Source organism: Micropterus dolomieu, linkage group LG13, assembly GCF_021292245.1.
Source record: "Micropterus dolomieu isolate WLL.071019.BEF.003 ecotype Adirondacks linkage group LG13, ASM2129224v1, whole genome shotgun sequence".
Classification (NCBI taxonomy): Eukaryota; Metazoa; Chordata; class Actinopteri; order Centrarchiformes; family Centrarchidae; genus Micropterus; species Micropterus dolomieu.
The window spans coordinates 19,058,852-19,083,972 of NC_060162.1; the positions used below are offsets into that span (position 1 = coordinate 19,058,852).

At 40.9% G+C, this 25,121-nt stretch overlaps 1 protein-coding gene across 1 annotated transcript in view; it reads left to right on the forward strand.

Moving 5' to 3' along the window:
- Positions 1 to 25,121, forward strand: part of LOC123981420 (ankyrin-1-like) — a 36,575-nt gene that overhangs the window by 6,411 nt on the left and 5,043 nt on the right. Inside the window, exons 15-32 of the mRNA XM_046066229.1 lie at positions 1,163 to 1,286; positions 1,451 to 1,514; positions 1,882 to 1,994; positions 4,404 to 4,628; positions 5,441 to 5,595; positions 5,887 to 6,098; positions 8,036 to 8,240; positions 8,391 to 8,487; positions 8,599 to 8,827; positions 9,317 to 9,445; positions 10,841 to 10,960; positions 13,484 to 13,568; positions 14,730 to 14,804; positions 14,908 to 15,039; positions 15,362 to 15,520; positions 23,198 to 23,846; positions 23,993 to 24,128; positions 24,608 to 24,679. Of these exons, the coding sequence (XP_045922185.1) occupies positions 1,163 to 1,286; positions 1,451 to 1,514; positions 1,882 to 1,994; positions 4,404 to 4,628; positions 5,441 to 5,595; positions 5,887 to 6,098; positions 8,036 to 8,240; positions 8,391 to 8,487; positions 8,599 to 8,827; positions 9,317 to 9,445; positions 10,841 to 10,960; positions 13,484 to 13,568; positions 14,730 to 14,804; positions 14,908 to 15,039; positions 15,362 to 15,520; positions 23,198 to 23,846; positions 23,993 to 24,128; positions 24,608 to 24,679 (2,981 nt within the window). The remainder of the gene's footprint in view (positions 1 to 1,162; positions 1,287 to 1,450; positions 1,515 to 1,881; positions 1,995 to 4,403; positions 4,629 to 5,440; positions 5,596 to 5,886; positions 6,099 to 8,035; positions 8,241 to 8,390; positions 8,488 to 8,598; positions 8,828 to 9,316; positions 9,446 to 10,840; positions 10,961 to 13,483; positions 13,569 to 14,729; positions 14,805 to 14,907; positions 15,040 to 15,361; positions 15,521 to 23,197; positions 23,847 to 23,992; positions 24,129 to 24,607; positions 24,680 to 25,121) is intronic.

Below are 25,121 nucleotides of genomic sequence, written 5' to 3' on the forward strand. Positions count from 1 at the left end.
TTTAAAAGAAATGTGTCTGTTTTTCATCAGCATGTAGTCACAACATTTTCCTTTTACCAGCGTTCAATGCACATCTGTCCATGGACTCATTGTTGACTGAACTCCAGTATTCCTGCAGCTAAAAGACAAACAGCCCCCTTCCAATCCAGCCATTTTGAAAATGAGTGCTCCAACCTTTCACAGCCTAATTGATCAATAAGCAGATTACACACATGCTGTGCCCCAGCTGTGACACTCGCCTGCAAACAGCACGCACAGTTGTTGTTTATGCAGTCGTCTTTCTGCTTTAAAGAAATGCCGAATTAAATCAAAATAATTTTGACAGTACAGTTTGAAAGCATGCAAGCTTCATTTTAATCTATTTTGTTCTTATTGTACTTGTTTATTTGTAATGCTTTTTTCTTCTTTAGCATTCTATTTGTTTACCTGTGTAGTTTGTTCTAATGAATGTTTAATTGTCTGTAAACAACTCTGTTATGTGATGTGGTTTATAATTTATTATTGCTCTAATGAATATTATTTCAATATCATTCCTCCTTAATAATTGAGGCATTTTCTCCCACACAGAAACAACCATCACCACATGTGATTTCATCTTTAATGGGCATGCTCACTAAAAAAGCTGTCACCAGGTGCCTTGCAGTTTGCTGTCCATGCAGTGTCCTAAACTGTGTTAATCTTCACTGTCTTACCAGTCCTCTTCTTTCACTCCTTTGGTTTCCATTGGCTCTAGTTGTTGTCGGTGTGACTCCATTGCTTAGACTAAAATATTTGAGACTGCTTTGTGGACATTTTCTAGTGGCGTCATGAAGGTGAAGGGATGGAAAGGATGGTGATTACTACTTTCATCTTTCGAGAACTGATTCGAGTGACATTATTTTGATTCAAGTGGAGTTTAAAACGTTGTCACTCATTAAAAACAAGTCAAAATGCCTTGGAGTAAAAGGTGAATTCCATTGGCAGATTTCTTTTACTTGATTTAAGAAACTTACATTTTACAACTGAGTGGAAGAACTTGAGAGTTGAGATCAGCATTATTTTGCCCTGTTGTCTTGTTCTTTCCTCTCGTAATTCTTTTGTGTGCGACCTGTTCTTTGACCATTTTCGTTTTTTCCTCTTTCCCCCTTTTCCACCTTTCTTACCTCTTTATTATTGCCCACAGGAGACGAGTTGCTCGGGATGGATGGAGCGCGCTATTTGAAACTTGATGACTTCAAGGACCAGGACGATGACTTCCTCTCCCCGAAGAAAACCCTTAGAGACTTTGAGGGTGGCATGGGTACAACGTAAGTCATTGTGTTCTCCCCTTTTTGTGTCTGTCGTCTGGCAAATGGGTCGTCTGCAGGTGATGGTTGAAACAGAGTTTTGTACTGGTTTTTATTTAATTTCCTGAGTACCTAATATAATTGATGTCGTCTTACATCATTCTCACTTCCTTATATTCTTACAGGCCATATTCTCCTGCAATTCCCAGGATCCCTTGTGTGTCTCCAGAGACTGTACTACTGGATCAGGTAGGCTTAATTTATGATGTTTCGAGGGTGCATTATATTTTGTAAGTATTGTTTCTTTATCCAATTGAACACAGACAGTAATGTGTGAAAGTCAAATACCTACAGTATTTAAATGTACTCTATTTTTATCTTTTCTTTGGTCTTATGATTTTTTCCATCTCTTCAATTAGCTTGTCCCCTTTTTTTCTGGTTTACTCTCTGCCTGATTCTGTCGTATCATTTTTTGTGCTGCATTTTTGTTCTTCTCCTCTCCTTCTTTTTCACCATCTCCTCTCTGTCATTCCCTTCTGCCTTTCTCTGCCTTAATCTTTTTCAGTCACGCTTATTTTACTGACTTTTACTACTTTTTCTCCCTCTCTGACCTCAGCACACCCCCATCCCCCTGCCAAAGGAGTACGATGAAGACTCTCTTATCCCGAGCAGTCCAGCTACAGAGACTTCCGACAACGTCAGCCCTGTGGCCAGCCCCATTCACACCGGGTCAGCCAATGAAACATTTTGCAGCATGTTAATCCTCATTTTTGATTTTATTTATATTAAATTATATTAATGATTGATGCTCCTTGTCGGCCTTATCATAAGGAAGGGATTTCAGCAGAATCAATGAGATTACCACCATTGCAAATGTATTTTAAAAGTACAGAATGCTTACAAGGACAATGGAAATTGAAATTATGTGAAAATCCGATGAAAAAATCTCTAGAATACTATTAATACTAGAGGCAGGGGGTCTTATTTGGGCATTAGGCAAACTTGAAAAGTCTTGTTTTGATGAATAATAATTTCTGTCTTAGCAATTCATCAGAAAGAACACAGATTTCTAAGTGGGGGAAGGCATTTTATGATCACTGATCCACCCATATCTCATAAAAAACTACAGTGATCCAGAACACCAGTGTTAATGATCAGTGGGAAAGACTAAACCACACGTACTCCACCCACCACCCAATTTCCTACTGTACTGCAGTGTTTCCCCTAGGATGGAGTTGTAGCAGCTGAGGTGAAACAAAACTTTTTTTGTGCGCATAGTTCGTTTGCTGTAACCCCAATACAACATGTCTCAGCAGCAGTGCTGTTGTGTCCATGAGCAAGTGATTCACATCAGAATAGCTTAAAATGTCAGTGTTTTCCCAAAGTCTTAGTTGCACATATTTGGTGGTGATTGATCATTTAGGACCATTATTTTATCTGTGAACAAATAGTTGGAAAAGCTAGAGCAGATAATAAATAACAACCAGAAAGCATAAGGACTACACTTCTGGGGAGAGACTATCGTATAACATATAACCATTCGATTTTTGAAAAGTAATTTAGTTTTAGTTTCCATCTCCTCTCCGCAGTGATTTTAACTTCATGGCATAGCACCCAAGCCTTTTGGGCCTCACCTCCTAAGCCTTATAACAGCAGGGAAACCCTGTAATATGACCTCGTAATAATCATCAGCTGTTGACATTTATCTGTAAAAATTAATAAGAAAAATTGGCAACATGACAACCACCTCCCTTAATTACCAAGCTTTTCTTTTACAAAATAAAATCCAAAAGAAACATCTCCTCATTAACTTAAAAGGAACTAGTTTTCATCCCTAACTTGCTTTACTAACCTCAGCATTTCCACTGTCACTACCATCCTTTCTTTTCTTAACAACCAGTCTGAAAACAGAAAAATAGTTAACTAGGCTAACTATTAGGATGTACAGGATGTTTATAGGGCAGAGATGTAGGCTACACCAATTTAGTCAAAGCTTGTAATGTTGTCAGTAATCGACAAATTAGGCAGTAATGAAATGCAGCAGCTAGAACTTCCTATAAATTGAGCTATTGTTAAGTTGCATAGAGCCAAAATACATAGGCTACTGTATAAGCTTTCCTGCTCAGCTGAGCAGTCTGAGAGGAGGGGGAGATGTTTGCTAGCGCTAACCGGCTTCACTTTTCCAGCAGTTAGGGAAACAACAAACAGACTTTAATGGTCTTGAGAAGCTGATACGCAGTTATTGACGCATACATTTACTGGCAGAAAATTTTCCTCCGCTCGTATTCATGGCGCATCGCCGCTCCTGAATGAATATAGGGGAAACCCTGTACTGGCAAATGTCAAAAATTAATTGCAGAAATAGGGCTGTTTTCTATTACATTTAACCCAGGATCTATACTGTAAATAGATAACATAAATGATACATGTTGGTCATGTTGGACCTGAGGACCAAAAATGAGTTTAACTGTCCTCATATTTACACTTTGCTTAAATTGTTCACTGCTAAAAGGCATGTAATAAAGGTATTTCCGTATAGCTTAATAATATTAATGCGGCATAATGGCCATCTATTAAGTCTGCCTAGTCGTAATTTATGCACAGCACAATGAGTCAGCATTTGAAAAGCAGAATATAAAGTGAGGGTGTTAGGAGGGAAAGATGAACTCATGAGAGGAGAATAGTCACCCTGCCCCACACAGACACACACATCTGTATGAAGCTGACTGTCTAGTGCAGGATCAAACAGCATGGGGCTCTTTTTTTCTCCATCTTTTTATGCCATTCTTGCTGCACTTAGTTGCCACTCCAGATGGCCCGTCCTCTCCTGCCATATTGAGACGATCAAATGAAAAGGGCACCCACATAGTGAATTAGTGTCTCCTTCATAAATCACCCTGCATACAGCATAAACAGACAGAGACCAGATCAATTCAAATCACTGCCAAATAAACCACAAATACTTCTCTGTCTCATTCAGTGGGAAGTATTTCCATTTAGAAAGCCCAGTGTTGGCTGTGTTCCTGTCCTGTATTGTTAAATGCAAATTAAATGCATCTTGATTGTGAAGTTTAAAGACAATTAAAGTGATCATCTGAAACTTTTGATTTCATCACCGTATGACTGATTGACTCTCAGCTTCCTGGTGAGTTTCATGGTGGACGCTCGAGGAGGCTCCATGCGAGGCAGCAGACACCACGGCCTGCGAGTAATCATTCCCCCTCGAACTTGCGCTGCGCCAACGCGCATTACATGCCGCCTGGTCAAGCCTCAGAAACTGACCACACCTCCTCCGCTGGTGGAGGGGGAGGGGCTTGCTAGCCGTATCATCTCCCTAGGACCGTCCAGTATGCAGTTCCTTGGGTGAGTCAACTGTCTGCTTGGTTTATTTACTGTATTTGGAGAGCCCTAAAGCATGTGTGTGCAACCATCACAGTGGAAAAGTCACATTTAGTGTGCAAGTGTGTTTGTTTGTGTACGCTCATTACGTATGCATGTATTTGTGGCAGTCCGTGCTAAACATATTTATGTTTGGGTGAGTAATAAAAGTGTCTAAATATATGGTGCCAATATGAAATGAGCCATAAAATACTTTTTTTCTGTTTTACGATATTTAGCGATATTTTAAGATATTTGCATTTTTATTCAATTTTAAGATTTAATAACTATTATTACATATATGCATTATAACCCATATCAGAATTAATTAAAATTTTCCTACATTTTTCATACATGAAAACTTTCCAGCTGTCAATTTCAAACAGAAATTAGAAATAAGAATGACTTGAACTACATTTGTGCAAGATATTGGTATTACTGTGCAGTATCTACTGTGTATTGTTACTGTATTGTGTGTCTCTGTCTTGTTGTCTATTCTTACATTGTTTATGCACCTTACAAAACATAGGCAGAAGAATGACAATGAAGTTGACTTAACTTGAATTACAAGATAATGATTGTTGTGCCATCTAGTGGACATTGATATGTCTGCACATCCTAAATATACTGTAGATTGTGGTGTAATCCCGGAAACAATAATACTACAACAGATATTATTGTTTTGTTTTTTCAAACAAGGCTATAAAATCAGTTTTTTATATCACAGTCACAATTTTATTTCAAACTTAGGCACAATGCTTTGTGTGTTAAATGAAAGTACACTGTTTCTCACACAGGCCAGTAATAGTAGAAATCCCACACTTTGCCTCACTGGGCCGAGGGGACCGGGAACTTGTGGTTCTCCGCAGTGAAAATGGCTCGATCTGGAAGGAACACCGTAATCGCTATGGCGACGAAGTACTGGAAACTATTCTGAATGGCATGGATGAAGGTCAGTGTGACGGTAATGGATGTCACTGTCTGTGGGACCTTGCATGGTTGCAGATAAGTCATTCTTTATCTTAATGTGTGACCCTGAAGTTAAAGAACAAGGGCGCAGAGAGGACGTGCTTTTTTACTGGAACCTTGTCTCAGCAACAAACAAGTGCACTTTCTCTCATGTCTAGTTAAGGCTGGAAGTCTTAGCTTTACTTGTATTCTAACACCTCACATCTTTTTCTCCCTCTGTCTTTTTTCTATACCTGTCCTTTCTTTCTACCTCTTCACTGCTTCCTGTTTGTAGACTTGGAGAGTTATGAGGAGCTGGAAAAGAAGAGAATCCGTCGGATCATCTCCACTGATTTCCCCCTCTACTTTGCTGTGGTCTCCCGCATTCAGCAGGAGAGCGATCTAATTGGTCCGGAGGGCGGCCGGCTGACCAGTAAACTGGTGCCCCACGTCGAGGCTATTTTCCCTGATACGGCTGTCACCAAGAGAGTGAGACTGGGACTGCAGGTAAGCAAAGGAGTCGAAATGTGAGCAAATACAGTACAAGAATAAAGTGGAGTGAAGGGCTTATGATGGAACTAGAACGATGATGAATGAAGAGGAGAGGGAACTGCAAATTTGAAAAACATTAGATATATAATTGCTTGGTTGTTTGCTATTTTTGCTTGTACACAGACACAACAGAGACAATCTGGTGATTTCAGAAATTACTGAGGACAGATGTTTTAATTATAAAACAGCTGACTCTCAATCTGTGACTCAATGGTCTGTGCCAGCGTGTTTACCTGTTTGTGCTGCATTCAGTGTCTTTCATTTAAGATTTGACAGATTTCACATCTGGAACTTGATGCTGTCTGTTTGACCAATGAGCTGAATATGTAAGAGCTGTTCTATCAGTCAGTGAGAGTGAATGCCAACGCTGTACTGCAAACAGATGCTTTATTCTCTTATTAATGTCAATCTTGGTGTTTGAAGGAAGATCATACATTGTCGTATGAGATTTTTGCATCAATGGCAGGCAGCGAATCCATTTTTTATTGACCCAGCGTATGTCCATATTTTTGCATGTTTTTTCCCATTTACTGCAAATGTACTGATTTTTTTTAATGCTATTTTCTGGCCTTACATTTTTTGTAATCATTAGTTTGTGTTTATTTACATCAAATCTGCTTTTACTGAAAATGAACCAAAATCAGCAGCTGCCTCAAAGATAAAACAAAAAAGAAAATCAAAGAATCTAAAGCACTATGATATGTTTGTCAAAAATAAATAATGTAAAATACAGTAGACTTATGCACAGTCGTAATACATGGCTGAAGTGTTTAAAAACAGTGGTATGGTCCTTTACAATGTAAAACATTAACTTATACCAATTAGATACAGGTTATTTATTAGATTTAAAGCTCCTAAAACTGGGTTCAAAAGCTTAATAATGTTTCTTTAATATTAAATATTCAGCAACAATGCTGTGCTTATTGGTGCTTTTTTTAACTGAGCCCCACCTACCTCAACACAGAGAGAAAAGCAATGGCAAAAACAGAAATGCAGAAAACTCTCATGTGAAATAACCAAAACTAACCTTGGTGGTTGTGAGGTCATATAGGAGCCCATTACTGAGAGAGAAAACACTCGCTAAGACTGTTTGATTGAGAAAAAATGTTCTTCATGGCCTTCAAAATATTGACCTGAGGCGTGTCTCAGCCTGTCAAACCATACTGCATCCTTTCTAAATGATCCCTTGCAACATGTGGTGTATGTCCTGCCAAAGAGGAGCTTTTGGCAAATGTGTGGCTGACTGTCACTCATCCAGACCTCAACAGACACACATATGGGAACTTGGCAAACACTCACGCTGACTGTCTCTCTTCACACCTCCGCTTGGTTTTATTTTTCATGGCAGAAAGATTACGACGGATTATGGGTTCTACATTTCAGTTTTGCTTCTTTTTTTCTTTTTTTGGTCACTTCGGTTTGTACGTTGTTTACATTGTCTGTCAAAGCACTGATGCTATTTAAGGAAACTGCATGGGTTTTGCTTTGCCTTATGCTGCTCTGTTTATGTTTTCCTTTTATCCAGCCATGCATCACTCCTCAGTTTCCTGATTTAAGTTGTGAGCCACACTGACCGAGCTGATGCACTGATCTGAGCTGGGTCAGGTGTGAAATATGAATTGGTTGCATGTGTGAGTATGGCTGTGAGTTTGATGTTTCAATCTATTGCACATGTGTTGGACTGTTTTCTCTTTGTGTCCTCCCCTTATTTCGATTTCCTGCCTATTGACTATCCTTTTGGATCACTTGTAGTTACTTCAGATTTTATACTGTGTTTATGCATGAGTTTGTCTTTCACATATTTTATGTACCCAGCCTTCTTCACCTCCATATCCTTTTAAACTGTCTTTTCTGATGTTTAATAACCTTTTCTCCCACCGTTACCACCTCAGGCACAGCCAATACCTGATGAACTGCTGACTCGGCACCTTGGTAACCAGGCAACCTTCAGCCCAGTGGTTACCATCGAGCCACGCAGACGCAAATTCCACCGTCCGATCGGGTTGCGCATCCCTTTGCCACCATCCTGGAGGGAGAGTGTTCGGGATGCTGGAGAGGGTGATACCACCAGCTTGCGACTCCTGTGCAGTGTCATTGGTAGGGTCCATTCTGAACTTAATCAAAAAGACAAAAAGTTTTCCAACTTTCTCTGTATATAATGACTTTTTATATTGTTTTAATTGTTTGGATGTACAGTACATAACATATAAAGGGCATGAATGACACAGTGTGGTTGTTGTGTCTCAGGTGGCACAGCCCCAGCTCAGTGGGAGGACATCACTGGAACCACCAAGCTGATGTATGCCAACAACTGCGCCAACTTTACCACCAATGTTTCTGCAAGGTGAGCACCTCAGCTGTAATCAAGGCAAATGTTGTACCATCCATCTTTCCTTCGCTGCTCACTTGCAGGACTTGCACCACTTTCCACCTTCTCTTCTTCCACATTATCCAGATTCTGGCTGGCAGACTGTCCACGCACGGCAGAAGCAGTGACCTTTGCCAATTTGCTGTACCGAGAGCTGATGTCTGTTCCATACATGGCCAAGTTTGTTATTTTTGCCAAGATGAATGAAGCGCGCGAGGGACGCTTGCGTTGTTACTGCATGACAGATGATAAGATGGACAAAACACTGGAGCTGCACGAAAACTTCACCGAAGTGGCGCGCAGTAGAGACATTGAGGTCAGCACGGGGAAAATTTTGCCAAGGTCACAAAAAGGGAAAGGTGTTAGAGAAAACAGTAGGGGTTACGGCAACCTCAAACATAGTTCCTTGACTATGCAAATCATTCTCATAACTATAACATGTGACAAATGTTTTTTTATCTACACACTTTTAAGCAATTGTGCAATTAATAGGAATTTAACTGAGCTGCTCAAAAGTCATACTTTCATGCATGAAAAAGAAGCAATTCCAATTTTCTTCTGTTCATGAAAAAAAGAAAGACGCCTAACACCACTGCCGGGATTGCTGGCATTACTTACAGAATCTCCCCATCTTAGGAGGAAGGATCCTGCAAGTAGAGAGTTTTCTGCAGTATAGAAGAATCTCAGTTTGTGCCTTGTGATAGATCCACGCTCTGGCTATGTTACAGGGTCAAATCCCTCTCAGATTCTCTTGCTGTTATGATTCATCTTGTCACCCTTAACATTTTGTGAATACTTTCCACAGCTGATGGAGGGCATGCCACTGCATCTGGAGTGTTCTGGGAACCTGGTGCCCGTCAGGAAGGCCACGCAGCAGCCTCGCAGCTTCAGCTTCCAGGCCTTCAGAGATAACAGGCTGCCCGTCTCTGTCAAGGTCTGCCTCTAACTGACTGCTCGCATGCCTGCTTTTCTGTCACTCACTACATATTCATACAGTATTGTGGTTTTGTTTGTGCAGTTGTTTGGGTTCAGTGTGTGTCGAGGATCCTCTCACCAGTTAGTCAGTTTTCCCTCCTGAGCACCAAACCTGCTGATCCACCAAACAATCTGTTCACATGGTGGTTTCTGTGAGTTTGCTTTTTGCTGTCATATCTATCAGGCAGTCTTTCAGTTTGTCTCACCATTAAAAACCATGTAAAAGTTTAGATAAGAGTGCAGCGCTGTGTTCTCGCAGCACTCTTTCAGAGTAACAGTAACATAGTAACTCCACACCAAGAAAGTTAAATCTACACCAGTGAATGTAGAATAGAGGCATACAAAAATATACAAATTTCACAGTCAGTCCATTCATCTGTGTGGTTTTCAAATCTTTCTGTCTAAAAAATTGACAAGTTAAACAGTGTCCTCGATTATTTGAGGGGTTTCATTTCTACTTTATGTTGATCACATTTATTTTTGATGAATGTGTAATAATAAACCCCTCCTTTATGTGTAATGCTACACAGTTTGTCATTTTGGTTACAGATGCATCACTGTTAAGTTAGTGCTTCTTTCTGATCATAATTGTCGGACATTTCTGATGTTTTTTAAACCCCCTCTTTTCCATGTTTGTCTTATCATATTCATGTCACTTTCTATTGTGCCTTCATTGGTTTGTCCATTTTATTTGGTAATCTGAATCCACAATTTGTCTGTTGGTGTCTTTCTGTCTATGTGTCTGTCAGTGTGGCACACACTACTATTAAGTATCAGCTAAATGAATACTTTGATAAATATCTTTTCATTATGGTGTAGCTGAGCAACAAACAGCTTACCTATCTACCTGTTGACTCTCTTGGGTAACCGTTTGCATGTCCTGTGACTCCCTCACTTTCTTTGCCTGCTTTCCAATCTTGCGGCCTTGCCTGTCTGTATGTGTCTGTCTCACTGTCTCTCTTTCTCTCTCTCACGGTCACTCTGTAACTGTCTGGTCTGACAGACGTCCAGGTAAAATGTGCAGGTAAATCTCTCCCTCTCGCCTGCCTGTGGACTGCTTCCATCCCTGTTTCCCCCTGCTTCTCGTCCCATGTTACTGCGCCACATGCTCGAGAGACATTGTGGCGGGATCTAATACCTGTTTTGATCTGTTTTTTCTTCCTCCTCCTCTCTCTTCCTGTTTTATTCTCTTCCTTTCTCATTTGTTCTCTCTCTTACCCTGTCTCTTTCTTTTACTTTTCTTCTTTGCTCCACCCTCCTCTATCTGGTTTCTTCTTTTTCCTCCATTTTTTCTCTCCATATTCTTCTCTCTTTTTTTCTCTTCTGCTCTCTGTCTGTCATTTCTCTGTGTTAGGTCAGAGATAGTAACAAGGACGCCACTGGGTTTTTGTCCTTTCTGCGGAAGTGCACCAAATACGAAGACACACAGCATGTACTGTGTAACCTTAACATAACCATGCCGCCATGTGTCAAGGTAAGGACTTTCTTGCAAACACCTCCGCGCAAGCACACTCAAATGTTTGAACTTCCCTGTACGTCTGTGTGCTTGATGAGACAGTTGTTATGTGACATAAAAGAAGCCAGTTTTTCTTGTGTTTTTCTACAAGGTAAAACACAATAGCCAATATCATGTTGTAGTTGTGATGTGTGAGAAGGGAATTTAGACATCCGTTATTTCTCACACCTCAGCAAGTGCACCGGAAGGGGGTTGCGGCGGGTGCTGGAGCACCTCCTATTGACAGGGAGGAACATAGTGTGCAAGTTACATGTGCAGACTACATGGGCACTATTGTTACTATAGGACAACATAAAATACAGCAGGTTAGAGCTGAATGCTCTGGTTGATATTACAGCCTAATAATCTGACGTAAGCTGCTGTTTGCACTGTTTTGTCACAATTCGAGGAGCTACATTGGTGTGATGGTGGATCGGCTCTTACAATATCTGAAAAATCATGTACGCACAAATAACCCACCGACCTCCAATGTCAAGAGTCGGCTGAGTGAAGGCTGAGGGCTGAGGTGTGGACCCAAATGCAGATTCAGGCGAGGCAAGATGAAGATGCAGTTCAAACAAAGGATTTATTAATTCAAAAACTAAACTAAAACAGGCTTACATGGAGTTCAGGGCAAAAGTCCAAACAAGGTAATCCAGGAAACACAAGGCGATCCAAAAACACAGGGAATAATCCAGAACAGGGAATACCAAGGAACACTCAACATTAGACACACAGACAATACAAGGACGTGACAAAGACTGTGGACAATATATACACTGGTAAACGAGCAGGGAGGGAAGCAAAGCTGAGATACATCAGGTAATCAAACAAAGCTAGACAAGGACACCAGGTACAGAAGATTACCAAAATAAAACAGGAAGTAAAGTTCACAGGAACACACAAGGACAGATCTACCGAAGTAAAACACAAAACATGGAAAGAGCAAAATCAGGACACGGACAGAGACGGGACCAAACAGGAGATAAGACTACACTAAAACATGGTGATATAAGACAAAGGACTAAGACAGACCATAATGATAAAACACAGAAGTACACAGATCAGATAAAAACTAAACATGAACTAAAGCACAGGACTAAGAACTAAGATGAGAGACAAGACAGTTACTCACAAAACTAAAAGCCAATGAACAAAATAATAAACTAGACTACAAAACTCCAAACCATGACAAAGCAAATAAACACAGGAAAAACAACAGCACAAAACCAAATCCTAACACCCAAATCCTAAATTTCTCAAATTTATCCCACCTCTACCAGTCCTTTTAACTTTCCAGGTGTTTTCTTTATTGTGTTGTTGTATGAGTGTTTTCTTTAACGGTTTTCTTTCATGATTGGAGAGACTGCTGTCAGTCATTTTAAACGTTTCCATGGGCGCAGAAATGAGCAAATACCGTGGGACATTTATGCAGCAAAAATAAAAATTGTAGTTACTGTAGTGTCAAGTAAACTTGACAGGACAGGGCAGAGGAAACTCTTCAGAGGAAACAGAATTCAACATTTAGCTTCTGAAATAATTTAGAGCTCAGCTCCATCAGCACGTCTAAATTATGATTGATCAGGAGGACAGCTGCTTTACTCCAAACAGTTTCACTGTATGTGAGACTGATCCTGTTGGCAAGTTTTGCTGCTGTGCCTCATGCGAAAATGCGCACAGCGTCTCTCTAAATGGGGAGACGCTTCACCCTATTTCACCCACCTGGAAATTCACAAAATGTATCGTCCAAAACTCTGCCCGCAAACAGCGGTGCTCTCAGTTATTGCACACACAAGGTTTTCATGTGTTTCCCCAGGAGTGGATACTGAGCGTGGAACAGTTTTTCAAGTTGAAATGAGGGTAGTGACAGTGTAATCAGCTGCGCCCTCGAGGCCTTCATTTAAGTTGATCTTGTAATGGCTTTTATTCGAATGATTTTATTTATACATACATATAATTAAGGAGGTCCAGACCTCTGTGACCTCATATGACCATGCTTGTAACCACTCTGTGTTGAAAGAAAGTGCGTAAGTACATGCCTACACAGTTGTATCATGCGCACATTTCTACTGTGCAGCACCCCTAAGCGAAAATGTCTTCCCGCGCGCCTGCACCTAAGTTGGCTAGACTTTACCCTATATGATTTATATAGGGAAATAATTAAAAATAAGAGTTTGCTGATCCTATCATGCTGACCTGAATAATTTATTTTATTTCAATCAAATTCAACTTGGCTCCTTTTTTATTTGTTGCTACCCGAATATTGTTAATGTTGATAATGATTAAATCTGTTTACGTGTGGTGTGTGTGGGGGGGTAATAGAAAACGTTTGAGACTTAAACGAAAACAAATCTACTATTTTTGATCGTTACACCCTTTGGATGAATTTGAACATTTAGTTCCCAAATGATTTCTTACAATGTTTGACTGACCGACTGCTTTAAAGTTAGGGAGACTTGTTTCACTTGTTCACAATGTGATTTTATTTTATTTATTCTTTAGGTTATAGGAAGTGAGGAGCGCAGGCGAACCTTAACCCCCCTCGCCCTGAGGGAACGCTACAGTGCACTGAATGAGCCTGGTGTGGGTGAGTCCTTTACTGCCTGACCTTCAGCCCTCTCCTGATTTACACACAGTGGAGACAGGCACTGAATGTTGCACTGCCCCTTTACCCACAACCCTTCGCTTCCCACTCTGCCCTCTCTATTTTCCCCCTATCTGTCTCGCGTGCACGCATGGCACAATAACTGAGCCTGCTCTACAGTATGCCCCAGAGTTCTTTGCAGTGCAGTTGGTGAAGAAAATCCTATTGAATGTGCGACTAAAAGATAAGCAGCAGTCCCCAACATGACCCAAAATGGCTCCATGACACATGGCAAATTAGCCTTTTCCCCTCCTGAGTGTCCTGGTAGCTATGACTACAGATGAATGACTCCTGTGAGTAGTTTGCATGGCGCTGGTGTCTCCACTGCGATTTCCAATGGCATGGCAGCAGATGCTGTTAGCGTTAGTACTGTAGCTTAGCACTGGGAATGGGCAGGACCTCGCAGTGGAGCTAGACAGAGGAGTCCTTACATTGATTGGCCTGTAGTAAATGGATGCTTGGTTTAAACATTGCTGATCGCGGGGGGGTTTAAGAGGAAAGGCCTTTTCTGTCTATCAAATACACAGCGCTGCTACATTGCACCTCAGTCCCCCTATAATGGTTACTGAATGCTACTTGGTGGGACTATGAATGAACCCCAAATTCTGACCTTATGGTGTCCTAACCCCGAAGATTATTTGAACAAAAAGGATGTTGTGGGTATTGCATATTTCCTTCAACAGAACAATGCTTTTGTCAAGGTAAGTACTGCCGTTAGCAATTTGAACAGCAACTCAAGTTAATTCCAAGTCTTTTAGGACACACAAGGTTCATTGAAACCAAAAGGGAAAATGAAAAATTCTAATAGCAACTGTCTGTAGCATTTGAGTATTTATCAATCAACACACATTCTGACAGTCCAAAGTATTATCTGTCCAAACATTAACCCTAGATACTGAATACCTGTAGACTGCTTTGACACGACATTTTACTAGCAAATCATAATCACTTAAAAAACAGCTGGACTCTCCAAATACATTGTGACTTTGATATACTCTACATATATAGTTTTTACATTAAAGTCAGAGTCAAAATCCCCTTAGTTCAGTAAATGTACACTTATTTGTCTTTGTGACACTGGCCTTTTTTCTTTTTTCTTTTTAGCCACAGTGAATGCCATGGAGAGGACTGAGATCAAGATCAACATCATATCTGAACAGCTTGGTTTGAGCTGGGCAGGTGCGTCCTTTAATAGATCTTATCTACCCAGTGCTGGATCTGTCTGTGTTTGTTTGTTTGTTTGTATCTATATATCTGTCCACTTGACTTGTCCCTTTGTCAGAGTTGGCCCGTGAACTTCAGTTTGGTGTGGACGACATCAATAGGATCCGTGTGGAGAATCCCAACTCCCTGCTGGACCAAAGTTCTGCCCTGCTCAACCTGTGGGCCAGCAGAGAAGGCAAAAGGGCCAAAAGTAAGTCTGACATTATTGTTTGTCTCATAGAAATTACCTGCTAGCTACGTAAATACAGTAGTACACATTTATATCAATTGCAGCACAAAGCACAAACATGAATCTGGCATCACATAATCAAATTATTGATCTCTTTTTTGACTGTTTAATTGTCGGATTAACTATATTTTTGACTCTGGCTTTCTACAAGGTATCCTGATGTTTTTCTCTGACTTCCCATGTTTCTTCACTTCCCTGTCCTCGCACACATAATTCTATGTTCCTCTCTTTTTTTACATATATTTCTGTCTGCCCCACTCCTGTCAATGTGATCCCCTCTCAGTGGAGAGCCTTTACACCGCTCTGAAGAACATCGACCGTGCAGACATCGTAACCTCTGTGGAGGGTCAAGCTCCACAGCCAGCACCCGGTTCTTCAGAAGAGGGTGCTTGTCGTCTCATCGACCGCGACTCCACCCTGCTGTCCCCCAGTGTCCTCAATGGTAAGACACACAAACACATCAAACACAAGACATGTAATATTCAAATCAGTATCCTTACCAATGGACAGCGAATTACCCCACTACATTTAGACAGCAAAACAATGTGCTAATGCTCTTCAACAAGATATGATTTCATCTTGCATTTATTGTTTAAATTAACACCTTGTCACCTTAAAGCTAGTAAAACAATCTCTCACCAAGGGTAGATCATTTTCACTTCTCTTCTACAGCGAGTTATGAATCCATGTTGTTTTAAGGATGAAGAGTCTTCTCCATTCAAGATATGTTAAGTGACATAAGTGAGTTTTAGGGTGAATGAAAGATGAAATAACTGTAAAATGTGGAATGTATACTCAGCCTATTCATGGCAAGACTGGTGTTAAGGTTTGTTTGATTGTTCCATGATGATCTGTTATGATCAGAAATGGAAAGTTTACAGGAATTTCCTGCTCAAACAGATTTTGCAAGTGAAGTCAGTTACTGCCAAGTGCAGTGTTTATATATATATATATATACTGTATATGATGAATCATGAGGAATAGCCATTTAATGGTTCAAAGGGATTTTTTTTATTAAAATTAAAAATTCTGAATATTTACAAGAATATTCATTGAACAAACATCTGAAACTTCATCAGAATGATTCTGCGCTAATTTCGCAATGATTCCTGCAGGAGGTATTTACTAATTTAAAAACTCTGACAGAATATTTCAGCACAACAAGGTGAACTGTGTCTCATTTACTTTCCACCTCTGAAAACCTCCCTGCTTCCCTTTGAGTGTGGGGTAACAGCCGTTTCACCTTGTCTCTGTTGCTCCACAAGAGGTCACGGACACAAGGCCACCGCGCCTAGTGCGCAAGCCACGAGTTATTAGACCCCCGTTTTTCAGGAGGGGTAAGTTGAAGTTGAACTCGGGCTGCATGGTGGTTTGCTGCTCATGACATGATGATGATGATGGTGATAATGATGATGAATCTCAAATAGTGTTGAGGTCTGAGGAATGGTGTCATTCTCCCACCATGAACCCGGCCTTTTTGCAGCATGCACTAACACCGCCTCTGTGCATTCCTCACTGGGGCACAAGTCATTTTTATTTTTCAGTTACAGTTTTTCACATGTCATACTTGAGCCCTGAACATGATGGTTCTGATTCTTCATACTTAATATGAGAAACGAGGATAACTGTTATTACTTGTTATTACTGACAGGATTTTTGGGGTTAAAGGAGATATTTTTAAGGCCAAACAAGGCAACACTTAACATATGGGTAATTCCTGATTGCCAGTTAAAGATGATTGAGATTGTTAAGATTATATGTGTGTATGTTCTTCTGTGTGTACACAGACGTGTGTGTGTGTGTGTGTGTGTGTGTGTGTGTGTGTGTGTGTGTGTGTGTGTGCGTGTGTGTGTGTGTTTGTGCGTTTGTGCGTGCGTGTGTGTTTGTGTGTCTGGGATGGAAACACTAGTCAAAAGTGGCGCAAGTACACAGATGATAGTGTGTTCTGGGCCTTCATACCTTGTTTCTATCCCTCCCTCTTTCTTTCTGTCTGTCTTTCTTTCTCTTTCTTTCCCTGAGAACAAGACAGAATTTCACTTTTGACTATGCTTTATTAACAGCGGATATTGTAACAAATCTGCAGCACTGTAGTGGTCTTGAAATTTTGTCTTTAGCTCAGGATAATCACTCTCTGTCCTTCCTTCAGTCTGTCTCTGAACCTATGACATGTCATATCTGCTGCCCAGCCGCCCTGCTCCTCCTCCTCCTCCTCCCCTTTCCTGCTCTTCTTCCTCACAGCTCTTCCTGTCCGACCTCTGACCTCATATGACCTCATGTTGACCTCTGGGCCTCCTCCTCTCTTGTCATCTTGTTTTCCTGCGCTCCTCTCTCGTTTAGTCGAGCGGGACCCTCTCCTCCTTCTCTCAATCCAGCTCTGTGTGTGTACTACAGTTTGTGCATGTGCATGCTGCATGCTTTGCTGTTATAGTATCTGTGTGTGTATGTGTGTGTGTGTGTGTGTGTGTGTGTGTGTGTGTGTGTGTGTGTGTGTGTGTGTGAATGTTTCTGACCTGGGCTTTAGGTAATATGTAGCTGAATTTGCTAATATTCAAAGAAAGTCAAAAAAATTTAGTTTAGCTTGCAAGGAATTTACGTGTATGCATATTTTGTCTTGTTTTTAAGTGTTTGAAATACCTTGCAAGATAAATTAGGCACAGTTAATGCTTTAGATACGTCAAAATAGCTTAAAATAAATTTTGAGCCAGGTCTATGTAAGACGTGTTTTGTCTGTACAGTTACTGGGACTTGTGAATGAGGTGTTTCCCAAAACCAAATAAAGTTTGCTGTTTGCTGTTTTTGACTCTGACATCTTTATGTGCATGGCATGCTTTTAATGTATATTTTCTTCACAGTGTAAAATGTTTTCTCTGTCCAATGGGTGTATTTCAGTCTTGTTTTTAATGATATATAAACAAACAAATGGGTTTTCATTTTCCTTTTCTGTAAAAATAAATGGTATAATTTGCCGCTGTAACACAACTCAGCTACGCAGCACGTAACATTCATTGTTGCTGTGACATGTCATCTTTCACTCATGGGCAAAATAACTGCAAATTATTCTTATTCCCTCATTTTATAAAGAAAATAAATGTTTTGTGCAGTTAAGGTTCGCAGTTACTACATGTCAATGTAAAATAAATTATTTTAATAAAATGATCTAAATCCAGATATTTTAGTTTGATTTTCATAAACTGTTTTGCCCAAGTCTGATGACAAACTCACTGTTAACATTGCCTGTACGTTATCTGCTAGCAGGGATATTGCTGTGAGGTGTGCTTTTGTATTGGTTTTGGGTGTGTGTGATTATCTCTGTACATTTTCGGCTCACTGTGTGCCAAAAGTGCGTGTCTTCCTCATCTGTATTTCAATATGAGTGCAGTATTGTATGTGTGTACAGTGATAAAGTGAGTAGCGTGTTGTCCTTTTTTTTTTTCTTTTGCCATGGCAAACTTTGTGGAGTTTATTTGTGCCTCACTACATCCTGTGCCTTTGACACCTGTGTGTGTGTGTGTGTGTGTGTGTGTGTGTTTTGTTTAAATAGCAGGAGTGAAGGGAAAGGCTAACCCAGATTCATCTTAACTCATTCTAACTCTCATTCCTCCCCATTCATCTCAATCTGACGCCGCCTCTCATCCCCCTGGCCCTGTACCATCCCAGAAACACTCACACACAAGCTTACTCACATTTTAGTCTGTTAGCACAAAAACTCTGACAGAATATGACTTATATAGTAAAGAGGTATTTCACCCAGTAAAACATACTTTGTAGATAGATTACATTAGAAGAAGTTTTCATTTTCAGGTGCTGGTAAGCTTCAGATTATTTGCTCTGATTAATCTGTTTTCTGCTCATAGCTAGACCTAAATGGCTTACTGTATATATTTAACATGGGTTATTTCTGTAAAACACGTACAATATCTCACAAAAGTGAAATGACACTTTGCTACAATGTAAAGTAGTGAGTGTAAAACTCGTAAATTTGCTGTCCCCTCAAAATAACACATCACACAGTCATTAATGTTTAAACTGCTGGCAACAAAAGTGAGTACACCCCTAAGTGAAAATGTCCAAATTGGACCCAAAGTGTCAATATTTTGTGTGGCCACCATTATTTTCCAGCACTGCCTTAAACCTCTTTGGCATGGAGTTCACCAGAGCTTCACAGGTCGCCACTGGAGTCCTCTTCCACTCTTCCATGACAACATCACGTAGCTGGTGGATGTTAGAGACCTTGTGCTATTCCACCTTCCGTTTGAGGATGCCCCACAGATGCTTAATAGGGTTTTGGTCTGGAGACATATTTGGCCTGTCCATCACCTTTACCCTCAGCTTCTTTAGCAAGGCAGTGGTCATCTTGGAGGTGTGTTTGGGGTCGTTATTATATTTGAATACTTCCCTGCAGCCGAGTCTCCGAAGGGAGGGGATCATGCTCTGCTTCAGTATGTTGGCATTCATGGTTCCCTAAAAAAACTGTAGCTCCCCAGTGCCGGCAGCACTCATGCAGCCCTAGACCATAAAACTCCCACCACCATGCTTGACTGTAGGCAAGACACACTTTTCGTCTTTGTGCTCCTCACCTGGTTGCCGCCACACACGCTTGACACCATCTGAAACAAATAAGTTTATCTTGGTCTTATCAGACCACAGGACATGGTTCCAGTAATCCATGTCTGCTTGTCTTCAGCAAACTGTTTGCGGGCTTTCTTGTGCATCAACTTTAGAAGAGGCTTCCTTCTGGGATGACAGCCATGCAGACCAATTTGATGCAGTGTGCAGCATATGGTCTGAGTACTGACAGGCTGACCCCCGACCCCTTCAACCTCTGCAGCAATACTGGCAGCACTCATACGTCTATTTCCCAAAGACAACCTCTGGATATGGCGCTGAGCACGTGCACTCAACTTCTTTGTTCGACCATGGCGAGGCCAGTTCTCAGTGGAACCTGTCCTGTTGAAGCGCTGTATGGTCTTGGCCACCATGCTGCAGCTCAGTTTCAGGGTCTTGGCAATCTTCTTATAGCCTAGGCCGTCTTTGTAGAGCAGCCATTCTTTTTTTCAGATCCTCAGAGAGTTCTGTGGCATGAGGTGCCATGTTGAACTTCCAGTGACCAGTATGAGGGAGTATGAGAGTGATAACACCAAATTTAACACACCTACTCCCCATTCACACCTGAGACCTTGTAAAGCTAAAGAGTCACATGACTCCGGGCAGGGAGAATGGCTAATTGGGCCCAATTTGGACATGTTCACTTAAGGGTGTACTCACTTTTGTTGCCAGCGGTTTAGACATTAATGGCAATGTGGTGTGTTATTTTGAGGGGACAGCAAATTTACACTGTTATACAAGCTGTACACTCACTACATTACATTGTAGCAAATTGTAATTTCTTCAGTGTTGTCACATGAAAAGATTTAATCAAATATTTACAAAAATGTGAGGGGTGTACTCACTTTTGTGAAATACTGTATGTCAGCTTATCTAAAAATGTAAAAACATTATAGTGCAATAAACCTCTCAGAGAATCAAGTTAAGCTTAATTAAGATTGCACAGTGTGCCTCTTACCTCTTAATACTTTCCACAGTTGTAGTTTGAAATGAATTGTGAAATACAGTTGTCGATGTATAGCCTCAAAGTGACACAAATTGCTATTCATTCATTGATTGTAATTAATTGATTCCTATAAACAAATCCCCTTTGTCTCTGTCTACACCTAATTTGCTAGCTTATAATCACAACATTTTAATGCAAGCAATATTTTAACAAAGTAAATTTGTAAAAACTGGCTGTAAAGTTAAACAGAAAAGATTCTCATAACACCTTATGGTTGTGCTCACACCTTGGGTTTTGCTTTGAAAGCCTCATCGCAGCCTCTACATAGTTTTCAGATTTTTGTGGTTTTAACCTTTCAGCTTGATACATAAGGTGGCATCACACCTTGGTGGATTAGGGTTAGAATGTGAATAGTGTGAACGCATCGTAATTTTAATTTTTGGGTGAAGTACTCCTTTATTGTTCAATTTCACTTTATTGCATTCATCTGAACTCATTGGTGCAAAAATGTTATCAAAAACATTTATATTAAATACTGAATATGTTTCAATATTTATTTAATTTAATAGTTTTAATTCATTTATTGTAATATTAATTTAATTTAACCATGTCTTTTTGTTAACCTTTGATAATAGATTAATCAAAATGCCTCTCAGTCAAATAATTAAAAGTGAACAAAGGAAAAAACACCAGCTGAAAAAAATACAATAAAATAAATAAAAGTGATCAAGGTCCAGACTGTATATCAAAAGACTGAAAGTAAATGAATATTAAGTTTCAGAGATAACATTATATGGTCCTTGATTATCATGGACTATAGATATAGATTTTGATATGAATATAAATCACATAATTAACATACCACATACTTGTTTTCCCTGAAATTAATATAATGTGTGTTTGTGTACTTGATAGTGTGTTTGTGTGTGTCCTTGTGTATTCTGCTTGTGTTGTTGCAGTGTATGACGTCTTGCTAATACAACCAAAGTAGAGCAACAGTTTATTGTCAAATACTGAACAGATAAAAAAAGTATTTTGTTTATACAATGATTATTACTTTTAGGTGTAAAAAAGTGTTAAATACTGTTTGATATCCAGACAATATCATTTATTCATTTACAACAATGAAGTCCTCCTGGATTTTAAGAGGTTTACTGAATAACAAAATAAAACATGCTGTAACCAGGTGATTTGATTATATGTTAAACTTTATAAAGTCCTTAAACATAATAGGTATGTCTAATGTGTGTGTATTAATGTGCGCACATATGGGTGTGTGTGTGTGTGTGTGGGTGTGTTTGTGTACACTGACCTTTATTTGGGTGCTTGGGGTGCAGACATACAAATGCATGACTCTGATGTGTAACTACAGGAGAAGGCAGTCCCTTGCGTTTTCCTCTGCAGAATCTGCAGCGTGTGACAAGGGTTGGAACGATAATAGAGACGATTTATTACAGCTTTGCTTTTTCTATCAAGGCTGCTGGGATACCGTAGAAAAAGTACAGCACCCAGCCTCTGCCTTTATTGGTCAACACCAGATCTAAAGAAGAAAAAATTTTAAATGATTTTTGTCTGAACACGTATCTGTGAGGGCCAGATTTAAAATGTGCAGTTCCTCATTTAAATACCGGTATTGTAATTTCCTTAGCTGTATGTAAATCCAAATGTATTTATGGACATGAGCTTGTGAGCTCCAGTAACAATCAGGATTCTAAAATCCAATTGAAGCACTTTCCTCAGATGATACTGTGTTACTAAAGCTGATATCGTGCCAACCCCACAATCAATACACTAAATAACTCTAGATTCACCTTTTTTTTTTTCACTTATCAAGGAACGCAGTGTTGTGTTCTGCAGATTCACTTTCTTACCTGGCAGTAAACCAGAGCCCTCCATCATTCACCTCACAGGCAATGGATGATGCACCAAACCCCTTTGACCCTCGCCTCACTCGTATGGCTGTGTCCCAATGATAATAACCTAAGGAAGCTGGTTTCAGAATGAAAGACAAGTATTGTTCTTGTGTTCTGCCTTTCAAACTGAAAGTGGTATAAAACACACTGGCTTGGATTTATTGGAGTCATGTGGCTGGTTCAGGATCAGTATATCTTCCTTTTTACACCTAAAATGGATTAAAGTATATCTTAAAGCTGGTGTAGGCAACGTTGGAGAACTAGCACGTGACAGCTAGATTTTGAAAGTATCCACCTGTCCCTACATTCGGACCTAATGAAATGATTGCAGCAGCTACAGATAGTCAAAAAAATTTTAATGTTTGTGCTAGAGCATTTGATTTATTGACTGTTGATTGATTGATTGGTGTTAAAGACAATTTAATTAATATAACAAAAAAGGCTTCTGAAATAAATTGCCTACCCCAGCTTTAATCTAAATTTGTGGCTTAGTAAAGACGAACTAGTCTCTTTCCTGGTGTATTGGGACAGGGCTGAGCCCCACTGTTTCCTCATAGGTTGGAGAAACAGTCGATCCACCACCTCCCCATCCTCTCCCTGGCTGTGCCTGCGTGGTGTTAGTCTTTCTCTTGTCTCGCCCCTGTCTTCCCTCCAGGTTATGGGCTGGTGCAGGATGAGCTGCTGTCCCCGGCCTCCATGCAGTACAGCTTGCCTTCTCCACTGGGCATAGAGCCCTACTGGCAGGAAGTCTCCAGCCTCGAGTGTGCCCCTATTGCCACCACTGAAGAAGACACATTAATGGAGATGTCGGACGTTCAGGTGTGGCCAGCAGGGGTCAGCCCCTCGCTGGTTACGGTGGAGGACTCATCGCTAGAGGGCAGCAGTCGGGCTGACGACTCAGAGGGCGCCACGCTCTCCCTTCCCTGCAGCTTGGGTCGCCCGAGCAGCGGTGCCAGCGGGGCCAGCGGCTCCATCATGGAGCTGGAGGAGGAGGAGGAGGATGAGGAAGGGGAGGTTGAGGAGGAGGAGGCACCACAGGAGCCAGCAACTGCACTGGCAGAAAGGGACAGGGTGAGGGCCAGTGGCGCCGTTCCCAAGGTCAACCTAAATGGCCAGCTGGGAGGTCAGAGGTCGGATAAGAGGAGAGGGGAGTCCCTCGCAGCAGGAGGAGGAGCATATGGTGGGGGAGGTGTTGGGATGGGTTCAGTGGAAGGAATTTCTGTTGTTGCAGGCCAGCAGGTGTATGCCCAGCGGTGTGAGATGTTGGGACTGAGTCGGGCTGCGGAGCACAATGGAGATAACCGGTACGTCACAAATCTGATTATATTGTGTGTTGTTTTCCATTATTTGTACTCAAAATGGCAACATACTGTTTCTCCTGTCTCACTTTGTTGTTTATTTTTTTATTTATTTCTCTCTCGCTTTGCTTTACTTGTATTTTGCTCTCCAGAGTGGTCGGAGGCGGCGCATTTCAACCCTACTTACCAGACAGGGACTCCCTGCAGGGCTGGGTGGGCTCGGTGTCATCGGGACGTGGCGACAGCGGGCCAGGCTTGCGCGTGGCCCAGGAGGCTCTGCTGACTCCGGTGTGTGACACGGGTTTCTCTTATGTGCTGCGTGGGCGCCTCCTGCAGGGCACGCAGCCCTTTGACAGGGGGCTGGGCTTCTCTGACCAGGAGGCGGGCCAACGTGCATGGGAGCAGGAGCAGAGGCGGGGCCAGGTCAGGTTGCCACACCGACCCCCTGCTGCTTCCTGCGCCTGGAGAGGGAACATCTTTGTCCATTCCTTCTTTTTTGAGTTATAAGATGGGAAGACAGTCATTCAGTTTGATTTACTCATGACCATCAATAATTTTAGCCTCACTCAGCAATCATCAAAATTGATTATTTTGATGAAGTATCAGAACAGCAACAGAATGATGCATTGTGAGGTGCAACACATGGGAAATGTCTGCCATGTCCGATTTTATGGTTTACTTTTCTGCTTGCAAACAATATTGTTGTAGAAATATGAACACTATGTCCTGCTATTTATATGTTAATTGTGTTTGTTGTTTTTTTACAGAGAGAGGAGAAAGAGGACTATGCTGCTGAGGCGCAGTTTGTTTCTGAACACGGAAACCAGCTTGCTCGAAAGGTGAGTCTGTCGGTCGTGTTTTCATCATTTACGCTGAGTCATATTCACACACAAACTCTGTAAACCCAGGCAGGCAGCATTTCACTGTGAAACAGTCACATAGCCTGGCACAAAGGGTAGGAAATTAACGGCAGCCACCAGCCAAATGTTGGTTAAAAGTATTGTGTCCCTATTGGCATTAGATTTGACAACTATGAGTCAGAGTTAATGATAATTTGGACTCTAAAAAAAATGAAATTAGATATTCATATATTAAAGACATTGATATATTAAAAGCTGCAAGACCTAGTTGTACAAAATGAGAGTTGAAAAGTGAGACATCGCCATCTTTCATGATTGTCTTCATTGGCAAAATGTGTGCACATTTGTAAACTGATTTGATATATCGAACAATGTGCCTGAGGCAGTGAAGTGTTTTGGAAATGATCTCTTCCAACCTGAT